The sequence below is a fragment of the Diplotaxodon limnothrissa genome, linkage group LG3, assembly GCF_057381915.1.
Source record: "Diplotaxodon limnothrissa isolate DT_005_m linkage group LG3, D_limnothrissa_male_GT1.1, whole genome shotgun sequence".
Taxonomy (NCBI): Eukaryota; Metazoa; Chordata; class Actinopteri; order Cichliformes; family Cichlidae; genus Diplotaxodon; species Diplotaxodon limnothrissa.
In genome coordinates, this window is record NC_140598.1 from 51,066,167 (window position 1) to 51,084,485 (window position 18,319).

General features: G+C 43.0%; 2 protein-coding genes across 4 annotated transcripts; one reads left to right on the plus strand and one right to left on the minus strand.

The window, feature by feature from the left end:
* Positions 1 to 449: 449 nt before the first annotated feature.
* man2b2 (mannosidase, alpha, class 2B, member 2) lies at positions 450 to 6,777 on the minus strand. 2 transcript variants are annotated; one of them, XM_085350864.1, is made up of 19 exons: positions 6,599 to 6,777; positions 6,358 to 6,504; positions 6,117 to 6,222; positions 5,582 to 5,754; positions 5,375 to 5,490; positions 5,094 to 5,271; positions 4,343 to 4,541; positions 4,023 to 4,213; positions 3,701 to 3,872; positions 3,404 to 3,540; positions 2,580 to 2,833; positions 2,282 to 2,473; positions 1,894 to 2,137; positions 1,704 to 1,814; positions 1,424 to 1,616; positions 1,124 to 1,270; positions 923 to 1,035; positions 702 to 819; positions 450 to 604 (listed from the first exon to the last, which is right to left on the minus strand). In XM_085350864.1, the coding sequence occupies exons 1-19, from the start codon at positions 6,731 to 6,733 to the stop codon at positions 504 to 506; spliced, it is 3,027 nt and encodes a 1,008-aa protein (XP_085206990.1). In that variant the 5' UTR covers positions 6,734 to 6,777; the 3' UTR covers positions 450 to 503. The 2 variants fall into 2 exon arrangements, with proteins under 2 accessions (XP_085206990.1, XP_085206989.1); XM_085350863.1 differs by having other exon boundaries at positions 3,404 to 3,543.
* A 129-nt stretch (positions 6,778 to 6,906) lies between these two features.
* On the plus strand, positions 6,907 to 8,669 carry smim20 (small integral membrane protein 20). Of its 2 annotated transcripts, XM_085350866.1 has the most exons (4): positions 6,907 to 7,071; positions 7,627 to 7,683; positions 8,300 to 8,387; positions 8,540 to 8,669. In XM_085350866.1, the coding sequence occupies exons 1-3, from the start codon at positions 6,963 to 6,965 to the stop codon at positions 8,341 to 8,343; spliced, it is 210 nt and encodes a 69-aa protein (XP_085206992.1). In that variant the 5' UTR covers positions 6,907 to 6,962; the 3' UTR covers positions 8,344 to 8,387; positions 8,540 to 8,669. The 2 variants fall into 2 exon arrangements, with proteins under 2 accessions (XP_085206992.1, XP_085206991.1); XM_085350865.1 differs by having other exon boundaries at positions 8,300 to 8,669.
* The last annotated feature ends 9,650 nt before the right edge of the window (positions 8,670 to 18,319 follow it).

Below are 18,319 nucleotides of genomic sequence, written 5' to 3' on the forward strand. Positions count from 1 at the left end.
GGTCAGTTCATTAGGTACACCCTTTCGACTGATTGTTAATATGTAAGTATCTAATTAGCCAATCACATGGCAGCAACAGAATAGGTTTAGACATGCAGTTATGGTCATGGTGAGCTGCTGAAGTTCAAACTGAGAATCTAAAGGGGATTTAAGTGACTCTAAAAAGTCACGGTTGTTGGTCAGAACTGCTGATCTGCAGAAGCACTGGACATTTTCTCTGGAAGGAAATATTTTGTTGATGCCAGAAGTCAGAGGAAAACGCACAAAGGCACTACACATGGGCTACAGGACTTATGTAAGAGTGAAGTCAGACATTTGAACCAAAACAATCATTTTATTCTGATTCAACAGGCACAGCAAATTCACATCTGATCAACAAATCAACACATGTGCAAAAAGAGCATTAGTGAACAGTGCAGCAAAGGATAAAGAGGCTTTATATTGTGCTGCTGTGATTTAGCTAAAGCTTGGTGATCTTCACAGAAGACAAAGGAAAGCTCAGCCTAAAAGTTCCTGGAGACAAAGTGAACAAAGAAGGTCCTGATCTCTTTGGGGGAGATGGTCACAGTGAAATTGTCATCCCGCGTCCGCTGCTGTTTGTTGTCTGAAGGAGAGAGAAAGCAAAAATGGGTGAAGGGATTATTTTTGTTTTGTTTTTTTATAAAAACTGAATCAGTTCAGATATATTCTGTGTTTCTCACCGTTTTCCAAGTTATCTGCAGTTTTCCACTTCCACCTCTGCAGACTGGTGACATCCCAGGTCCCTGTCAGAGAACGCTCCTCCACACCCTTCACTTCGCCCATGCCTTGCAGAGCTTCCTGTTCACCGTTGTAAAAAAACAAAATAAACAAGAGTAAAAAAAAAAAAAGAAAATCTCAACTTTTTTCATTTGTCAATATTAAATTTTCTTTTTATCTGCACCTTTAAGTTTATGGTGACCGGCTTCGAAAGCTCGGGGTCCTCTCCCTCTTCGAAGAGATGCATAATTCTCAACAGGATCCGATCATAGTCTGGCTGCGAGTGCAAATCTTTACCTGGATGCAGGCCACACGGAAATTAAATCAAACAGTGGAAATCTGCAAAACGGTAATAAATACTAGCCCACAGTTTCTCACAGCTGACCTGACTGTATGTGGCTGAGGTGAACGCTGTGATTGGAGCAGTAGTTCCACCCGGGGACGCTGAGGCTGAGCAGGTGGAGGTTGGGCGGCAGAACAACCGAACGCAACAGAGAACCACGCTTGGGCTCCTTCACCTGCCAGGGCTTCTCTGAGTGTACAAGAGTTTGAGAAGTGGTGTGAAAGGTTGAAATTAAGCTGCTTGTATGGACATTTTACTGACGTGACAATGAAAACCACAGATGAGGATGATGACTCGCAGGGTTGTACTAGTGGCCCACCACTGCATGTGGTAAGCACTTACGAGGCTGGTCTATGGGCATGACGACAGGTCTGTGCTGCAGCTGCACTGCCTCCCTTTGGTACAGCTTTGAGGTGGCACTCACAGAGCCCAGCATCATCCACAGCGTGGGCCTCACAACAGAGCTGTCATTTAGAGTCAGGTTGTACCCGAGGTTCCACTGCAAGTTGTTCCAAAGCCGCCGATGGAGCATGACCTGGAGCAGAAGATGAGATGTTAGGTTGCCTTCTGGGTGAAGGGGCTGCACGGCCAGCTTGTTTGCACGTCTTTTTGTTTTCTATACCTCCAGCTGTCCGTCAGTTTGGCTCGACACACCGTGAGCTCTGTCGCTGACGAGCACCAGCCTGCTGAGGTCATCCTCAATGTAAGCCGTGCGCACCATAGGGAAGTAGTTCTGCAAAACGTGACATATATAGATTATTCGACATGTTGTGCTAGAATGTCTCAAGAAAGGCATTCCTGAAAACACCTACTCGTGCTAAAGTGTTGTTTGTGAATTTCCTGTATGTCCTCTTCATCATCTGATAGCCATTGTCGTCCGAGTACAGAGTCCTGTTGTTCTTCACTGAGGTGCTGGTCCTGAGTACGACCTCTGTGTTGAGGCTGAGTGGGCCCAGAGAGTAGGTCTGCTCCAGCCTGTGGCACGGCAGCTTGGTCCCAAAGCATTCTGGGACACGAGTGGTAATGGAGTAGGCGTAGTCTTTATCGCTCTCCTCTCTAGAACACGGAAGATTTCAAAATGTGAGCATGATCATAACAACTAGTGGTACTTTTAGCAGTAAGAGAAGAGCAAGATAACTCCCATAACAAAAAATATAACCTACGTAAATAGATGATAAACTACTCGTCACTGTTGCTCACCTGTAGAAGTACTGCCTGATCTCAGTGACAATCTTCCCTGGGATTATCTCCATTTCCACAGCCTTGTAGGCCCGCACAGCTGAACCATTAGCGCTGAAGATGTAGTTATCAGAAATTGGCCCTGCTTTTACGTCTCCATTGGCATCATATTCCCAGAAATCCTGTGTGATCATTACTCTCCTTTTCTCCTCACTGCCGTGTATGAAAAGAGTTGCAGAAATGTGTGAAAACAACTTCTGTTCATTGAAGTATGACAGCTGAACAAGAGTTATGAACTGATGGAGGCTTAAACCCTTACAGATAGGTGATGCTGTGCAGTAGATTGGTGTCCTGGTCGAACAAGAGTTCGTAACATTCGCTGAGAACAGGAAGTAGTCGCCTCCCTGCTTTCGCCCGGTCCTTCACGCTGCGTCTCTCGAACGAAGCGGCCTTAGCTTCAAAAGCCTTGGAATTCTCTGGGAATTTAATTAAGTATTTCCTGTACTGAAGGCCTCCAAGTTCCACTACGATGAAAAGGTCGTAGGTCGCATTGGAGTGTGCTGACCCCTGGATCTGAAAGAGAGAGGGGAAGAGTTGAGATTAATACATACAAATGCAGATAAAACTGCTCATTTAGGAAAAATTAATCACTTGACTCTTAGTTGGTCTGATATAATTAAAGAGGACTTGATGGCTGATGCTGCCAGCTTTAGCTATGCAGATGCTTCTATAGGTACTGATACACTCTGCTTTAGCATTGTTTACTATCAACATACGGTACTGTGCAAAAGTGTTGCGTGACTCCTCAAAGAGATATTAGCAGAAAACTTGGCACATCTCAACCTGATATCTTAAAGAATGTGAGGAAACTAATAAATGCAGGACAAAGGCCTTAAAAGCTTTCAGCAAGATGAAGAGTATCTGGAAATTACATCCTTAAGAAATATGCAAAAACCCCAGTAAAGACCTTTTAGAGCACCCGAGAGATGCATCAGGACCAGTATGTACTCCATCTATTGTAAAAGTGATGATACCCCCCATCATATACTGCATTTTCATGCATGTTTGCACATTTCTGTAAATCTCTGCACATATTTCCCATTCACCTATCAACATATAAAGAAACCATCAAAACAACAGTACCTGCGCAGGGACGGGCTGTCCATCATCATCAAACACGGCAGCGCTCGGCTGCGTCACGGTTACATTGACGATTGTGGTGATGTTCCACGCCAAAGGGTTATAAACGATGACATGCTGCTCCAAAGCCTGATCAACATCTGCTACAGAGCAAATCGATGAGCAGTTTACTTCCTTTTCGACTTTTACATGCGAAGACATGCACTGGCTAAAGTGCTCTGTTTAGCTCAGTTAATTACTATAAAAACTTTTTCTTTTTTTTAAAGTGGAAGCACTGCAGAAATATCAGATTATTGAAACCTTTTGTAGGGTAGTGCTCGCCAAGGGTGCTGGGACTCATGAGGTTGTGGGGCAACAGAAAGAGAGCAGCTAGGAGCTCCTCTGCTCCCATCATGGCCTGCAGGAGATGCTGCTGGTACATGTCAGCCACTTTGGGAGACTCCGTGCCAGTGATGCCATCGTGATGCTGCACCTGGAATACCAAACCACTCCAAACTGAATGTTCAAACTTAATTACAGAGAAGTATTTAGCATGATGATTGCTTTGCCTTCTAATCCGTATATATTTATTGGACCTTCAAAGTCTTGCAGTATTTGTTATTTCACTATTTTTCAGGAGTACCTCGGAAACAGCCCAGCGCAGCGCTCCGAGTTTGTCCAGGGCCCAGTCCTTGGCCACAGGTCCATCTGGGAAACTGATTCGGTAGCGGGCGAAGAGGGTCTCTGCTGCGTACAGCTTTGAGCTGGCATGTCGCGCCACGCCTTTCAGGACGTTTCTGGAGGCGTAAAACCCCGTCCACGCCTGGTAGGGCTCTAAAAAGTGCGACACATTTCCAATTTACATGAAGTTTGTACGAGACAGCGTGTCGTGTTTTCAAATACACAGTACTTTATGTGAAGAGGACCTCTTCACCGTTTCGTGTTAGGATATCGATTTGTTACCAGTTGAATATGGCAGGAAGTCTTCACTCCCACGCACCTCCCAGGTTAGATTTGATTGGTAGATGGCTTGGAAGTATTCACTCAGAGTGGCGTACTGGACTGTTACCCCAAACTCTTTGCTGTTCTGGTTGATGTACTTCATCAGAGGGTCCATGTTGTTAAACTGTACTGATGAGTTGTAGAACTGCTTGTCACAGCCCTAAAACGGGACGATCGCACATGTGAGTAGGCTGTTTCACAAAACTAACTCCTACATTTTGTCCCGAACCTTAGATACGTTTACCATAGACTGTATATAAAAGATGGACACTTCCACAGTAGAGTCCCACTTTGAAACTTCGTTTTGAAGTTTCCCATTTTTTCTTTGTAACAGATCATATTTGGAAAAGAGAGTGAAGTGGTAAGTCATCAGCTAACAATATCTAGCTTGATTAGGGTCATAGTCTCTCTGAACAAATAAAAGATTGCTTCTTTTATGGTTTATTGGTGCCGTTACCCACACCAAGCAACATTATTTGTCAGATAACATCTTTAAAAACAAGAAAAGAAGTTCTTTAGTTTTGTATTGCAAGCTTTAAATATGCTTCTAACCCAAAGTTTAACATTTCTACAAAGAGGTTCTCACTTTTTGGAGCTTGCCTTTTTTGGGGGCTTTAGACGAACTGCATTTCATCCCTTAAGATTGTTACTTGGATTTGATACAAGATGGATGGATGGGCGGGTGGATGATTTACAGTTCTTTTTGACTTACCCATGGCCAAAGCACATGATGAGTTCTAAACCACGCTGCTCTCTGCTTGATGTTCTCCACCATAGTCTTGGCGTAAGCATGGACTGTCTCCTTGGTCACAGGTAGGCTCATGTTGGGGTAAATTCCATCTTTAGGTGGGTCCGGAAACAAGGCAACTCCATTCCAATAGAAACCAGACCTGAGACATAAGAGGAAGAACAAGAATAGTTATTAAAGATATACCGTATTAATGACGACCACAAATGTAACATAAGGCACCAGAGAAGCTAAAAATGAAGCACCGGTTGGAGAATGGCAGGTAGGATGGAGTGCAATAGCTGAACTGGTCCATGGTGTGAGTGAAGATCTCTTGCTGTGATTTCAAAGAGGGAGAGCCTCGCCATACAAACTGCAGTTTCTGTGTTGGAAAACATAAAACTAGATTAGCTATAAATATTTGGAGCACAGATTGAGACGACCATGTGACTGTTGTTTTTATGCTGCGCTACCTTGTTTTTCTGCATGGTATCCTTAAGGTCATAGTCAATGCGAGAGATGAGATGTGCATTGAATCCAGCCAGGGCAAACAGTACAGGGGTGGTGGCAGAGGCTCCGAAAGGATCCACATGCCATGAGAACTGAGGACGCACCCCAAACGTCTCATACAGGAAGCCGTGACCCTCTGAAACAGCAGGGAGGTTCTCAGTTACTGTGGATTTTTCCTTCCCGCTGTCACCAAGCGCTTACTTATATGCTGTCACTTGATCATTGGGGTTTTCTCACTATTACTCTAGGGTTGTTACCTTACAATATAAGGCACCTTGAGGTGACTGTTGTTGTGACTGTGGTGTTATATAAATAAATAAAACTAAACTGTGCACACCCCTGTTAAAATCTCAGGTTTTTGTGATGGTTTATTGTGGTCTTATTTTTATTTTAACAACAGAAACCTGATATTTTAACAGGAATTGTTCACATCTTTAGAACCACTGTATGTTATTGCTGCAGCTGTGGACTGAAGGAGCAGGAAGTGTGTGGCGTTACCCATCATCTGCAAGATGTCATCGTCCAGGTCAGTTACAGCCTCATCGTGCATCACTTGACCTCCGATGATGAACTCAAGACGACCTTCTTTGATAAGCTGTCGTACCTGGAGAGAAAGAGAGAGGAGTTTGCACAAAAACCACAGCAGGGTTAATCTAAGAGAAAACAGCTGGGATGTTTAATTTCTGGGGCGTTATCGTGTACCCTCCATAGTCACGTAGCCGTGAATATATATCCTCACCTGTTTCTTTTGTGTGACCGAGGCCACGGTGTCCCACCAGAGACGGAAAAACTCCTGCTCCACAGCGATGAACCTGCGCTCTTTAACCTTTGACAGCTCCTCAGTCACACTGCTGTACACATTAGCTGCATAGGCGTGCATACTCTCCTGCACTCACATTTATAAACACATTTACCCAGATTAAAGCCCAATCTGCGCGTTATATGCATCTCAACTTTTTAGCCGGGTTAAAGACACCTACCTGGATAGTGTACACCCAGCCAACATCCATGTGACTGTGAGGGATCACAAACGTCTGAATCGGCTCTTCTTGCCCTGCCACTCCATGCGAGAACCAGCAGCAAACAGCAAACACGACAGCCGTTACAAATCCCATCTTTGAATCCCATACGAGAGAAGAGGGCTTAGATAACTTGGCTGACTTCCTTATTATTGTTGTGCTACGGCATGTGACTGTGACGACGGAAGCCCAGACAGGCCAAACTGCCGACTTGTCGTGTCGCCTTTTTTTTAAAGGCACCAGTGACCTTTTCACCGGAAGCAGTCAGTGTAAACAGTGCGCACATTTGGAGGTGAGAGCGATATTTTTCTACCCAGCAGAGAAAATGTCTAAAAACACGAAAATAATGTTGGTGTTTGGAGGGTTTGTGACGGCCGTTGCTGCTGCGTTTTACCCCATATTTTTTTACCCCCTCACACACAAAGACGAGTACAGTAAGTTGTCTTTCTTTGCTTTCATTTAGTTACACAATTAGTTTAGAAAGCCTGGCCTAATGTCGTTTAGAATTCTCCTTAGTTACGGCTGAGCTAAATGTCATTTTACTCCACCAATGATAAGCAGTCCGTGTAGGTTTGTTTAGCTTAGCTAGCATAAAGAGTGCCATTGAGGTAACTCATGTAATCTAACACATACATTCAGTTAGAGCGCCCGTTAAGAGTCAAAGGTGATTATGAACATTATTTGACTTGAATAAATCCAGCTACTACATTAATACTGCTACATTTCTTCCCTGTTTTAAAGGAAGTTATGTCAGCTAAGACAAATATAGTCCTTATCAGGTACATGGAGAGCTGTCGTCCTGACATACATGGGACATGAAGACAGTAAAGACTGGTAATAACCAGCTGTAGTGTTTAAAAAAAACAAAGGAAATTGTTTATATCAGTGACTTTAGCTGCAAGTTGTTGTTGTTTTGTTTTTTTTTTTGTTTTTTTTTTGTTTTTTTTAACAGATTTACCCAAATTGCTCTGTTATTCTGTCCTTGCTAGGAGAAGTCCAAAAGGTGAACCGGGCAGGGATCAACCAGGCAGATGTGCAGCCTGCGGGTAAGTGTGAGCTGTTATCAGCTTGTTTGTACAGCTTGCATACTGTACATACAAATTCATGAATTACAACATATATCTTAAGAGTAAAGGGGATCGCTATTGTTATATTTTCTCTCTAGTACAGTACTGTGCAACGGTCTTAAAACACTCCTCATTTCTTTATATTTTGCAACGAAAATGGGAAACGGCTTCAGTAAGTTATTGTGCAAACATACATGGAATTACAGTATATAAAGGCAAAAACAGAGTTTGTACAATCCTAATGAGTTTGAAAGTCACTATTTGGTATGACCACCTTTATTCTTCATCACAGCCTGAACACTCTTACGCAATTCAATTTTATTTATATAGCGCTAAATCACAACAGCAGTTGCCTCAAGTTAGCTTTCTTGTCGTTTCTTTAAGTAGTCTTCAAGAATAGTTCTCCAGGCTTCTTGAAGGACATTTAAAGCTCTTCTTTGGATGTTTCTGCCTTTTGTTCTGTTGTCTGTTAAGATGATCTCACACTGCTTCAACGATGTTGAGGTCCAGCATCTGGAGAGGCCAATCCATGACTGATAGACTGATTATTATTAATGAGAGCGCTCTGTCTCTGTGTCTCTTTTTTTGTCTGAAGGTATGAAGATATGGTCTGATCCATTCAAGGCTGCAAGCAAATGATGACCACAGTGACCCCTTCACTGAGACGCTGCTGCAGACTCTGAGTACAGAGTGTCTTTTTGATATGTGCTTGGTGTGTGTGTGTGTGTGTGTGTGTGAGTGAATGACTGTTGAGTGTTAAGTTACCTGTTAAATAAACTATAATCAACTACTTAAGAACCCAAACGTGGATATCTTTTTATTATATTGTGTTTAGATGGAGGACGGCTAGCTACACAGAAGCACAGATACAAAACAATGGCTGTTTTGTTTTTACCCTAAATTCAACCTAGAGCCACCTGCTGGTCTCCTGTTGCCCACATGAGGGCGCACCACTCCTGTGTGTTCCCGCTAAAGGCAGTGGACTGTGTAATGTCTTGTTTGTGTATCTGAGATATTTTGGAAAAACCATTGTATTTCCAAAAAAGCTTTGCTCTGGTATGCAGCCTGTAGGAAATTATAATAAAATGCAGTGGTTTGTTTACCCATCTCATTCACAGGAATCCCTTTTGACATTTTATTTTGATTTAGTTGATGTGAGAGTCATTAAATCGGTTCAGCAGATGAGGGACAATGTCCAGAAATGTGCGGTATCATCTTCCAAAATGGAAACAGTAGAGACAGAGTTATTCCAGGACACATCGCTGTATTATCATTTCCCTGTCACGCAGGCGGGGTTTAACTGTTGCTGTTTAAATGACATGTGACCGGCTATGTTTTGCCCATAGGCTGAAAGGACGGGGCACGGCTCCACCATCCTCTTGTTCAAATCCTACTCGATGTGATCCAGACTGGCTTTACAAGTCCACGGGTGCTGTAAAAGCAGAGAATTCCAAAACTGCCATTTTTTTCCCCCTCCTGTACTTTTGTGGTTTCCTGACATTGACCAGCTTCCCCCTTTCAGAGTTTGGTCCATCAAAGTCCTTCTGGAAGAAAGATAGATTAAGAAAGAACTAAAGCATGTGTTTATGGTCCTTCAGAGATGGGGCATATTTAAAGTTGCCCTTAAATCTTTCACAGTCCTCGATGTAGCCTGTACTTTCGAGCTTTTAGGGCCATTCGCGAGGCCCGCTGCCAGCAAAACTGACAGCGCAGGCCAGCAACGGCCACTCTCCTTCACAACCCCCAAATCAACAAGCCCCATTGTTTATGAGAGGTTGTTATTGTTGGGCTGCATTCAGAAACAAGAGAAAACTCATGAGCCCGGCTGTGCAGAGGCGTCCAAAGTAAAGAGAGCGAAAGGAGTGAGGGGGTGGTTAAGGAAAAACGAAAAGCAGAAATTCCTCTCATTCCCCACTGGTGTTTTCCAGATTCCTCAAGCGACAGCTCCTCGGCTGTGCGAGTGAAGTAAGCAGGCAGAGGGGGAAACTGAAGCAAACGGCGAGAGGAAGAGAACCACATTCTTGAGGGGACGCGTCACCTACACGCAGGATAGAAAGACACTCGATCTCTGTTTCTCGCCTGGCAGTGTGTAACAGGTTGTGCAGCATGTACCAGGCTTTTATGGCTGCTTGTTGTGGAGTCCTCTTTATGCTGCCCTTATCCCATGATAGACACCCTTCTCTATAAAACGTTCAGCAGGGTCACAGCGCACTATAAACCAACATGAACTCAACAATGTCGCCTCTGCAGTGCTTTTACTATCCAGCTATTAACCCATCACACAAATCTCTCTCAGCTATTGAGGGGGTTTAGGAAAGTGGTGGCACGCCGTCGGCCGCTCTGAGCACTTTGTTAAGCCCGAGTTTGAGAGCGGCCGATAATTGGCCAAGGTTTCTAACTAATTGCCATGGGAACAAGGGTCGACAGACAGGTCAAGGGGTTGCAGCGGCAGCAGCAGTGTTCGGGAAAGGGTGGAGAAGTATGTAAAATACGAGCAGCGAACACCTCGTACTATATCGAGTGTGGAAAACCGGAGCGAGAACATCAGAAAGCTCTCAGAGCGTTGCGATGGCACATATGACGACACAACTGTGGTATTTGTTTCTCTTTCAGGAAGTGTGACATTTTGGGAAGATGACTCCTGTTAAATGTTTCGCAGTTTATGCAGTACACGAGTAAACAAAGACGCTTACAACTCAGTCGAACCTCCTTGCAACTAGGAAAAATCGGTGGTTGCACAGTGATTGCTTGAATTTGTTCAGGTTCGGCAAATTGCAAATAGCTGCAGCACCCAACTGACTGTCCAAAGGTTGAGCACGCAACTGCCTCAACCTCTGGATGACCATTTTTGGAAGAGGTTAACTGGTGGGAGGCAACCTGTCTCCAAACAATTGGAGTCCAAGTTGGACTGACTGTTATCACTCTCAGACAGACTGGTAAATGATTGCCAGTAATTGCTTTTTAATTCATAAATTAGATTGCCAACACATTGCGATCAGTCTGAGTTTGTCTGCAACTTGACTTGATTAGTTAGCAACGTAGCTAACTTTCCATATGTTGGTAATGGTAATGGTGCATACAGATCAGTTGAGCAGTTACTAAATTTCACCAAAGATGATGCCAAATGTGAAAGGACAAGAATCTCCTTGTCAGATTATCACTTAAAAATAAATGTATCACACACTGGTACAAAAATACCCCCACAGTTAGCTTTATCGCAAAAAATTAACAGCATCTACATTTCACATCTCGCATATGCCGCTAAGCCTCGTAAAACAATGTACCCGAGTGCTGTCCGCATTCTTGGGTCAGCAGGCGCACGGCTGTGGAAACAGATAGTAAGTCTGAAGCAACGTCTAGGACAAAAGACGCAGGCCCGGCCCACAGCAGGCCGGCAGAGCAAACTGTCCCATGGACACCAAGACCTGTGAGCTAGTGTTACGTTTATTGCATGCAGGAGTGTATATGTATGTGTGTGCATGCATCTTTCAAGAAAGAAAGCGAAGAAGTTCAGCTAAGAGGAACCCAGAATCCCCCCGAGACTAAACTGTGGTTGTGGAACTTACTGGAACTCCAAACATCTTGTGTGTGCTTTTGTATTATGTTCTTTTTTGCCCCAAGCAGGACCACAAATCGATAATTATGGTTTGTTTTAGGTTGCATCCCCTTTGCCCAGTCGTGAAGGCATTGCAGTTCATTGCTGCGGTGTGTCAGTTCTTAGTTAAAAGGGGACGGTGGGGTTGTGCGCAGAGAGCCAATGGTAAAATAGAGATGATGCAAAGATGCATTGTCTTTGCATCATGTGTGCTTCTTGTTTCCTGCTGCAATCTTACAGGAACTGGTTATAAACAGACTGCATGGCCGTTTGGCCACCCAGCAGTGCACGTGTGAAAACATGTTCTGTGGTTTTTGCCACTTGCAGTCTGTTATTAGCCGAACTCATTACAAACATTCATGTAGTAATTAGTAACAGTTACATTTTGTGGCATGGTAATTTTCACATTATTCAGAGTAGTCATTAGCACAATTCATGCTTTCAACTTAAATGCACTTCAGTCATCCTGAGCTTTTTTTTTAAACATAGTTTTAGCCATGTTTAAAAACAGTGTGCGCCTCCAACCTGACCCCTCCTTAGAAAGACACCATTTTTAACTTCAATATATTTAATGAAGCCATGCGCAATTTAATCTTTGTATCAGTGACAGGCCTGAAAAGTACATAAGGGTTGGTGGAAATCTGGTGCTTTTGATTTGTCTTATTGTTTCCAGTAAGTTTTTGAGGCCTCGTAACGTACATGAGTGTTGAGGCATGACATTTTCAGAGCTCACAGTTTCTCAGCTCTGCTACAAACTGCAACCAAATCAATTTTACATCCACTTTAACTGTCACAGTCCAAAGCAAGAAATCTTGTTGTTTTTTTTCAGAACTTTTTTTTGTTTTTCTGTAATCAGCAAGAAGGTCGTAGGTTTGAATCCACTATCTTCACGTGTAATTTCTATGTGGAGTTTGCATATTTTCCCTGTGTTTGTGTGGGTTTTCTCCGGGTACTCCAGCTTCCTCTCACAGTACACTTAGTAGGGTTAGGTTAATTTGTGATTTTAAATTGCCAAAAGGTGTGAATGTGTTGTGTGTTAGTCCCGCAACAGACTGGTGACCTCTCCAGGGTGTACCCCGCTTCTCCGCCCATTGTATAAGTGGAAGAAACTGGCTCGATGGATGGATGGACCAGCTTTGAGCATCAGTATCATTGGATGAATAACAGTTTCAATGGCAAAACTGCACTAATTCAATATCTGGGATGATCTCTTATCCAATAATTCACCAATGACGACTTCAAAAAGTATTTTGGAGCAAAGCTTCGAGGGTACCTTTCACCATGTGGGGATAGCTAACTTGTCTAAACAATGCTCCCTAGAGTATGAATCTGCATAAACCTGTGATCCATCCACCCATTTATTTTCTTAACTGTTTATGAGATTTAGGGTTCACAAAGAATTTGCAAACATAAACTGACATTACTGTGAATTATATTCATGCCACTTTTATACCACATGTTACATTAAACAAGCTCAAGAAGATGGTAATATGGTGGTAATAAAGGCTGCTTTACTGCTGTAATTTAATGTTCAGTTCAGTTCTTTTTTATTTCAAACATATACATTCACCAACGTTTCATAAAACCATTCCATGCAGTTGTTTGAAAAGGAGTAGGCAGAAGTATATACTTATTTAGCCCTACCCCCTCAGGTTTACATCCTCATCATCTAAATTTAAACAACAAAAACGTATACAACGCCTTCAACTTAGAACATAACATCACAAAAAAAATATTTTCTCATAATGTAACATGGTCAGCAGCGATACTCAGGGAGGCCGCGTTGTTTAAACGCTCAGTTGGCACTAAGAGGTCTAAAGTGTGCCAAGAAAATATCCCCCACACCATCGCGCTACCAGCAGCCTGAACTGTTGATACAAGGCAGCATGGATCCAAGTTTTCATGTTGTTTATCCCAAAGTCTGACTCTACCATCTGAATGTTGCAGCAGAAATCGAGACTCATCTGACCAGGCAACGTTTTTCCAGTCTTCTATTGTCCAGTGTTAATGATCCTGTTTGAACTGTAGCGTTAGTTTCCTGTTCTGAGCTGACAGGACTCGCACCCAGTGTGGTCCTCTGCTGCTGTAGCTCATCTGCTTCAAGGTTCAATGTGCTGTGCGTTCAGAGATGCTCTTCTGCAGACCTTGATTGCAATGAGTGGCTATTTTGCTACTGTTGCCTTCCTATTCCTAGTCTGTCCATCCTCCTTTAATCAGCATTTTAACTGCCACGCACTGGATATTTCTCTTTTTCACACCATTCTGTGTAAACATGTACATGTGGGAAAATCCCTGCAGATCAGCAGTTTCTGAAATACTTACACTAACAACCATGCTACGTTTAAATTCACTTAAATTATGCTTCTTCCTCATTCTGATGTTCAGTTTGAACTTCAGCAGGTTTTCATGACCGTGTCTCCCTGCCTGCCCTGAGTTCCTGCCATGTGATTGGCTGATTAGATAGTTGCATAAACAAGCAGTTGAACAGATGTCCTTAATAAAGTGACTGTGAATGTACGTTTTTCTTTTATTGGCTAATATCCCCTGTTGCAAGTGTATGCAAGTCCAGTCGTATACAATTAGCTGATGTTTTGCTTGTTCTTGGATGTGTAAAACTGTAAAAATGACAAAGCACGAAAGCCTGCAAAGATTGCTAACTTACTGTGGGTCTCCGGGGGTTAAAGAAACACCAGTTGAACTTCATAATCCTCATAGTTTAACTCATTTGGGTCTTCTTTCTTCATGGCTATTCAGACAGGCAGTGAATGTGATTGAGCAACACCTCTGAAATGAGGTAAGTAGGAAATTCTCAAATGCGGCTCAAAGAGTGCCAAAAGCCCGCCGCTGTGGCTCCTGTTAACATATGGATCAGTGGAGGAAATGTTTAAGCAATTAATTATACGTTTAAGGTTGGAAAAAATACGCAAATTTCTTTTATAACATCTTTTTTTTGCAGAGGAGAGGAAAATTTTTGTTATGGACAGACCTCATCATCGCAGGCCATCTTTTCCTCTTTTGTAGCCCCATGTTCCCTCTGTTGATGTGGAAGCAAAACGCTGAAAACCACAATTACATTTAAATCAGTCAAACTGTCTGATTAACAGAAAACCGCACACACGCACACACCGCTTGAAACGTTACTGTCACCCATCCTAAACACACACCATTACGGCATCGCAGTCTGAGCCCGTGTGAGGCTCGGCCGTCAATCAAGGCATATAGCAGGTTTCCGTCTTTGAGTCCCAAATATGATATTCAGTATTTCTTATGCAGTAAAGCAGCGGGGCCACTGTTGACTTAGGCAAGGTTACTGACAAAGAGGGTCAGAGCTGTGAGCAATCATGCTGTTCTTCCAAGCCTCTCGGAAAGGTTTGGAAAAGAGAAAAGAGGGAGGGTGATTTATTAGGAACCTCAATATTTGACACACTCATTTGTGAAAATAAGTCTGCAGCCTATCAAAGCCATCGCTTACATTAAAAAACCCATGGAAAGCTCTTTTGAAACTACTTTTGTTGTTTTTTTTAACTGGGCAGGCCAGTTTTCATTCATATTTCCTGGCACGGCACTTTACTCCCTCTCCATCTGAGGGACTATATCAAAATAAACAGCTTAACCCCGAGACGGCATTTAAAAATTATATTGTGAACAATACAGAAGGTATGCCGTTTCCCAGAGCCCGCTTAACAGCATGTAATGCAATAAAGCTCGATTAAAAATGTGTAATATTATGATCTAATATAACCACTGAGTCTTTAGTTGGAGATGCCATGCAACGGGACCGAGTGATTCATAGTGCTGAAAATATTCACAATACCCTCTTATTTTTTCTTAATATTCAGCTACAGGAACTGGGTCTTATTATTAGTGGTTTACACACAATGTTAATTAATTCAAGGAGTCAAACTTCTATGCATACAAGTCACTGTATTAAAGTGAATTAAATCATTTTAATGGATATTAAATAACCGCAGGGGCGTGCGGTGAGTCATATTTGGAGTGTATTTTCATTTTAGTGTAAATGGCGTGTGGGTGAGCAGACAAGATCCTGCCCCTGTGCTCCCCGTGGGTTTTTATTAGGGCCTTGACAACAGAATATATGACTTGGCTTCGTATGGGAATTCTGGGAAAGTCATGGAATTTTGGACGTCTTGACGGAACACAGGCACACAGGTCTTGGCCCATTCCCTTGTGGAGATGGAGGAAAGAGGAGGAATCCTTCTGCAGTGTGCGTTTGCGTCCTTGTGCACATATACGGTGGCCCTGAAGGAGATCCTTATGGAGCTGACCCAGAATAATGACAGGTTTACAGCACAGCACCAAGCAGCAGGCCCACATGTGGCTGATATCAAACAAAGAGCAGGAACGCGCTGACGCAACCAAGTCGATCATCCCGATGATGATTAGAAAGGCCGGTGATCTGTATTACTGCCCAGGTACAGGATCTACTCTGTCTGTTTAATGCATTTATCTTCCTTTAGTCACAAAAATCTGCAAGCCTCGTAAAAAGACAATCTTCCATCTCTAAGGATTCACACAGTCTCTTAAATTTTGGAACAACCATGATTTAGATTTTTAACTACTTCAGTTTTCCAAGTCGAGTCACATTTTATTTATATGGTGCATTTTAAGTGGTTTACAGGGACACTCATTTGTAAAGCCAGGTCACCAAGAACCCAATTACAAATATGGGACTCACATAAAGAGACAACATAATACAAATAACATTTGAAAAGATATAAAAATAAAAGCACAACTGAAGTCTAATAATGATTAGACAACAGTCAAACCACGAGGGACCTCAGGCTTAACTCTTTACCTCTTGAAAGCCTACTAGGAATAACTCTTGAATCTCTGTTCTGACACGAGTGGTTTCTGTCATATTTCAGTCCTGCTGTCAGAACAAAGTCGATGTGTTTGCATCACTAGTTAATGAGAGTGGTCTCTGCCTATGCAGCTACACTTGGAAACACCTAGAAAATAGTCTTATGCTTGTCAACCAACATCTTTATTGATAGATACCGAAGTGTCAAAACTGTGTACATCGCTGAATGCAGTTAGGCCCTTGTTTTAAAGTCGTCAATCCACCGAGTGCGTGTCCTAATTTGTGCCCAGTTGTCATTCTGGCACGCCATGAAATAAATTTCTAAATGTCATTGTTGCACATTCTGCCATGTGGTGACACGGAAACTTCTGTAGCACCTCCGTTTGTATCTTTCACTTGACAACTAAAAATAAAGTGTGACTTTAAGTTTCACATCTGTGCTTGTAGGGTTTTAGACCTGAAAGTTCATTTGAGAAGTCAAACTGAAGTCACAAAACTAAGGACGTTTCAGCTGAGTGCTGTGAAAGTCCTTCTGTTGTCCTTAAAGCCCAAAGGCCGGAGACTATGTCTTGTATTAATATGTGTTTTCCAGGAACTCCATGCCTTAAGAACCAGCATAGTTTTTTGTCAGGTTTAGAGAGTTGTTTGTTACGTATTGGTCGCAGTATGATTCTGTGTTATTGGTAAGATATCGTGCATTATAATCATGATGGGCAGAATCTGTGGGCTGCATCTGCGAATACTCTCCGGCTGTCTCGTCGTAGCCCCTCCCGGAGCCACTGATGTCATCAGTTTCCAGCAAATTTGCGGCGTGTGCTGGCGGTTTGGCATCGGCGTCTTCAGCAGAAAGGCATTTAACAGCGTTCAGATTCTGCAGCGCTACGGCTTTTCTAGAAAAGGGGAAGATGAGACTCATCTCGGACCCGTCTTTAATTGCGGTGACTTAATGTGAACGTATCTGTCGGGACTTGAAAGCCTTGAGACTCGACTTGAGTGTTGCCGTTGCAAGAGCTGCAGCTTGAATGATTTTGTCATCGGGGATTCGCGATGTAAAAGCAGAAAGATTATTGCTGGGCTTGACGCTCGTCTCAAACTCTTCATGAGTAACTTTAGCTTCGGCTCGTCCCAAATCGTTTTTAAATTGAATATGACTTGTTCTTGGCCGCAACCACCTATGACTTGATGCGGTTCATACGAATTTGAGACTGCAGAGAAGTGATTCATAACATAGATATGACTTGAGGCTTGTCTTGGACTTTGATTTTAGTTTAGTTTTAATTTTAGTCCTAAGTAGAAGACTGACTTCACAAAACTAGACACTTCGGACTTATCTCAGATGAGTCCAGACAGTACTTGAAGGCTTTTTTTTAATAAAGAGTTCTTTTAGGATGTGCTATTAGAGGAGACCTTCAGAGAGACTCTGCATGTTATGTTTTCCCAATAGTCAAGCCACCAAGGACAGGTTCATAAATTTTAATTCAAGCCTGTGGAAATCCTATTATTGGATCCTTTCAAATCACTTTAAAGCCTTGGAAAGGCTTCACTTTCCACAACTGCCGAAGAACTTCATTATTTCCTTCATTTGTTCGCCTGTACGTGCAACGGAGGGTCAAAAATAAACCATGGTCATGTCATGTGCATAACCCTAAACCCAACCACAAGATTAAATAGCACCCATATGTCCTGATGTCAGTAGGAAATTTGCAAAAACGATTGAATTGCATGTGTAAACCTCATCCTCATATTCTGTCCAAAGGGTATACTTCTGCTATTTAATGCCATCCACAGAAGAAAGCCACCCTGACATGAAAGCAGAATCATATCCCACCTGAGCTACAAATGATCTCTCCCTTTGGGCTATGAGCTTACTTTGTGGTCTCCCATTTCCCTGCTCCCTGTTCTCTTCATCCATCCATGCCTCCGTCTGAGCTCCATTCAGAGAGAGAAGCAAACCACATGTTTCAGGGAGGAATCCTCAACGGGCAGCATCCCAGGCCAAAGTACCTCCAGTTCTCCTGCCCCCTGGCATCACTTAGTTCTACCCTGTCATTAAGGACAAGGCTGGATGATTTGTGTTGGAACGCAGCCCTTTATTAGAGCAGGATGGGTGCAGAGAGGGGGAACAGAGGAATGATGTCACCTCAGGTCGGGGCTGGAAGTGGGTTGAGACCTGCGGCGGCAGGATCGGTGTTGTCTTT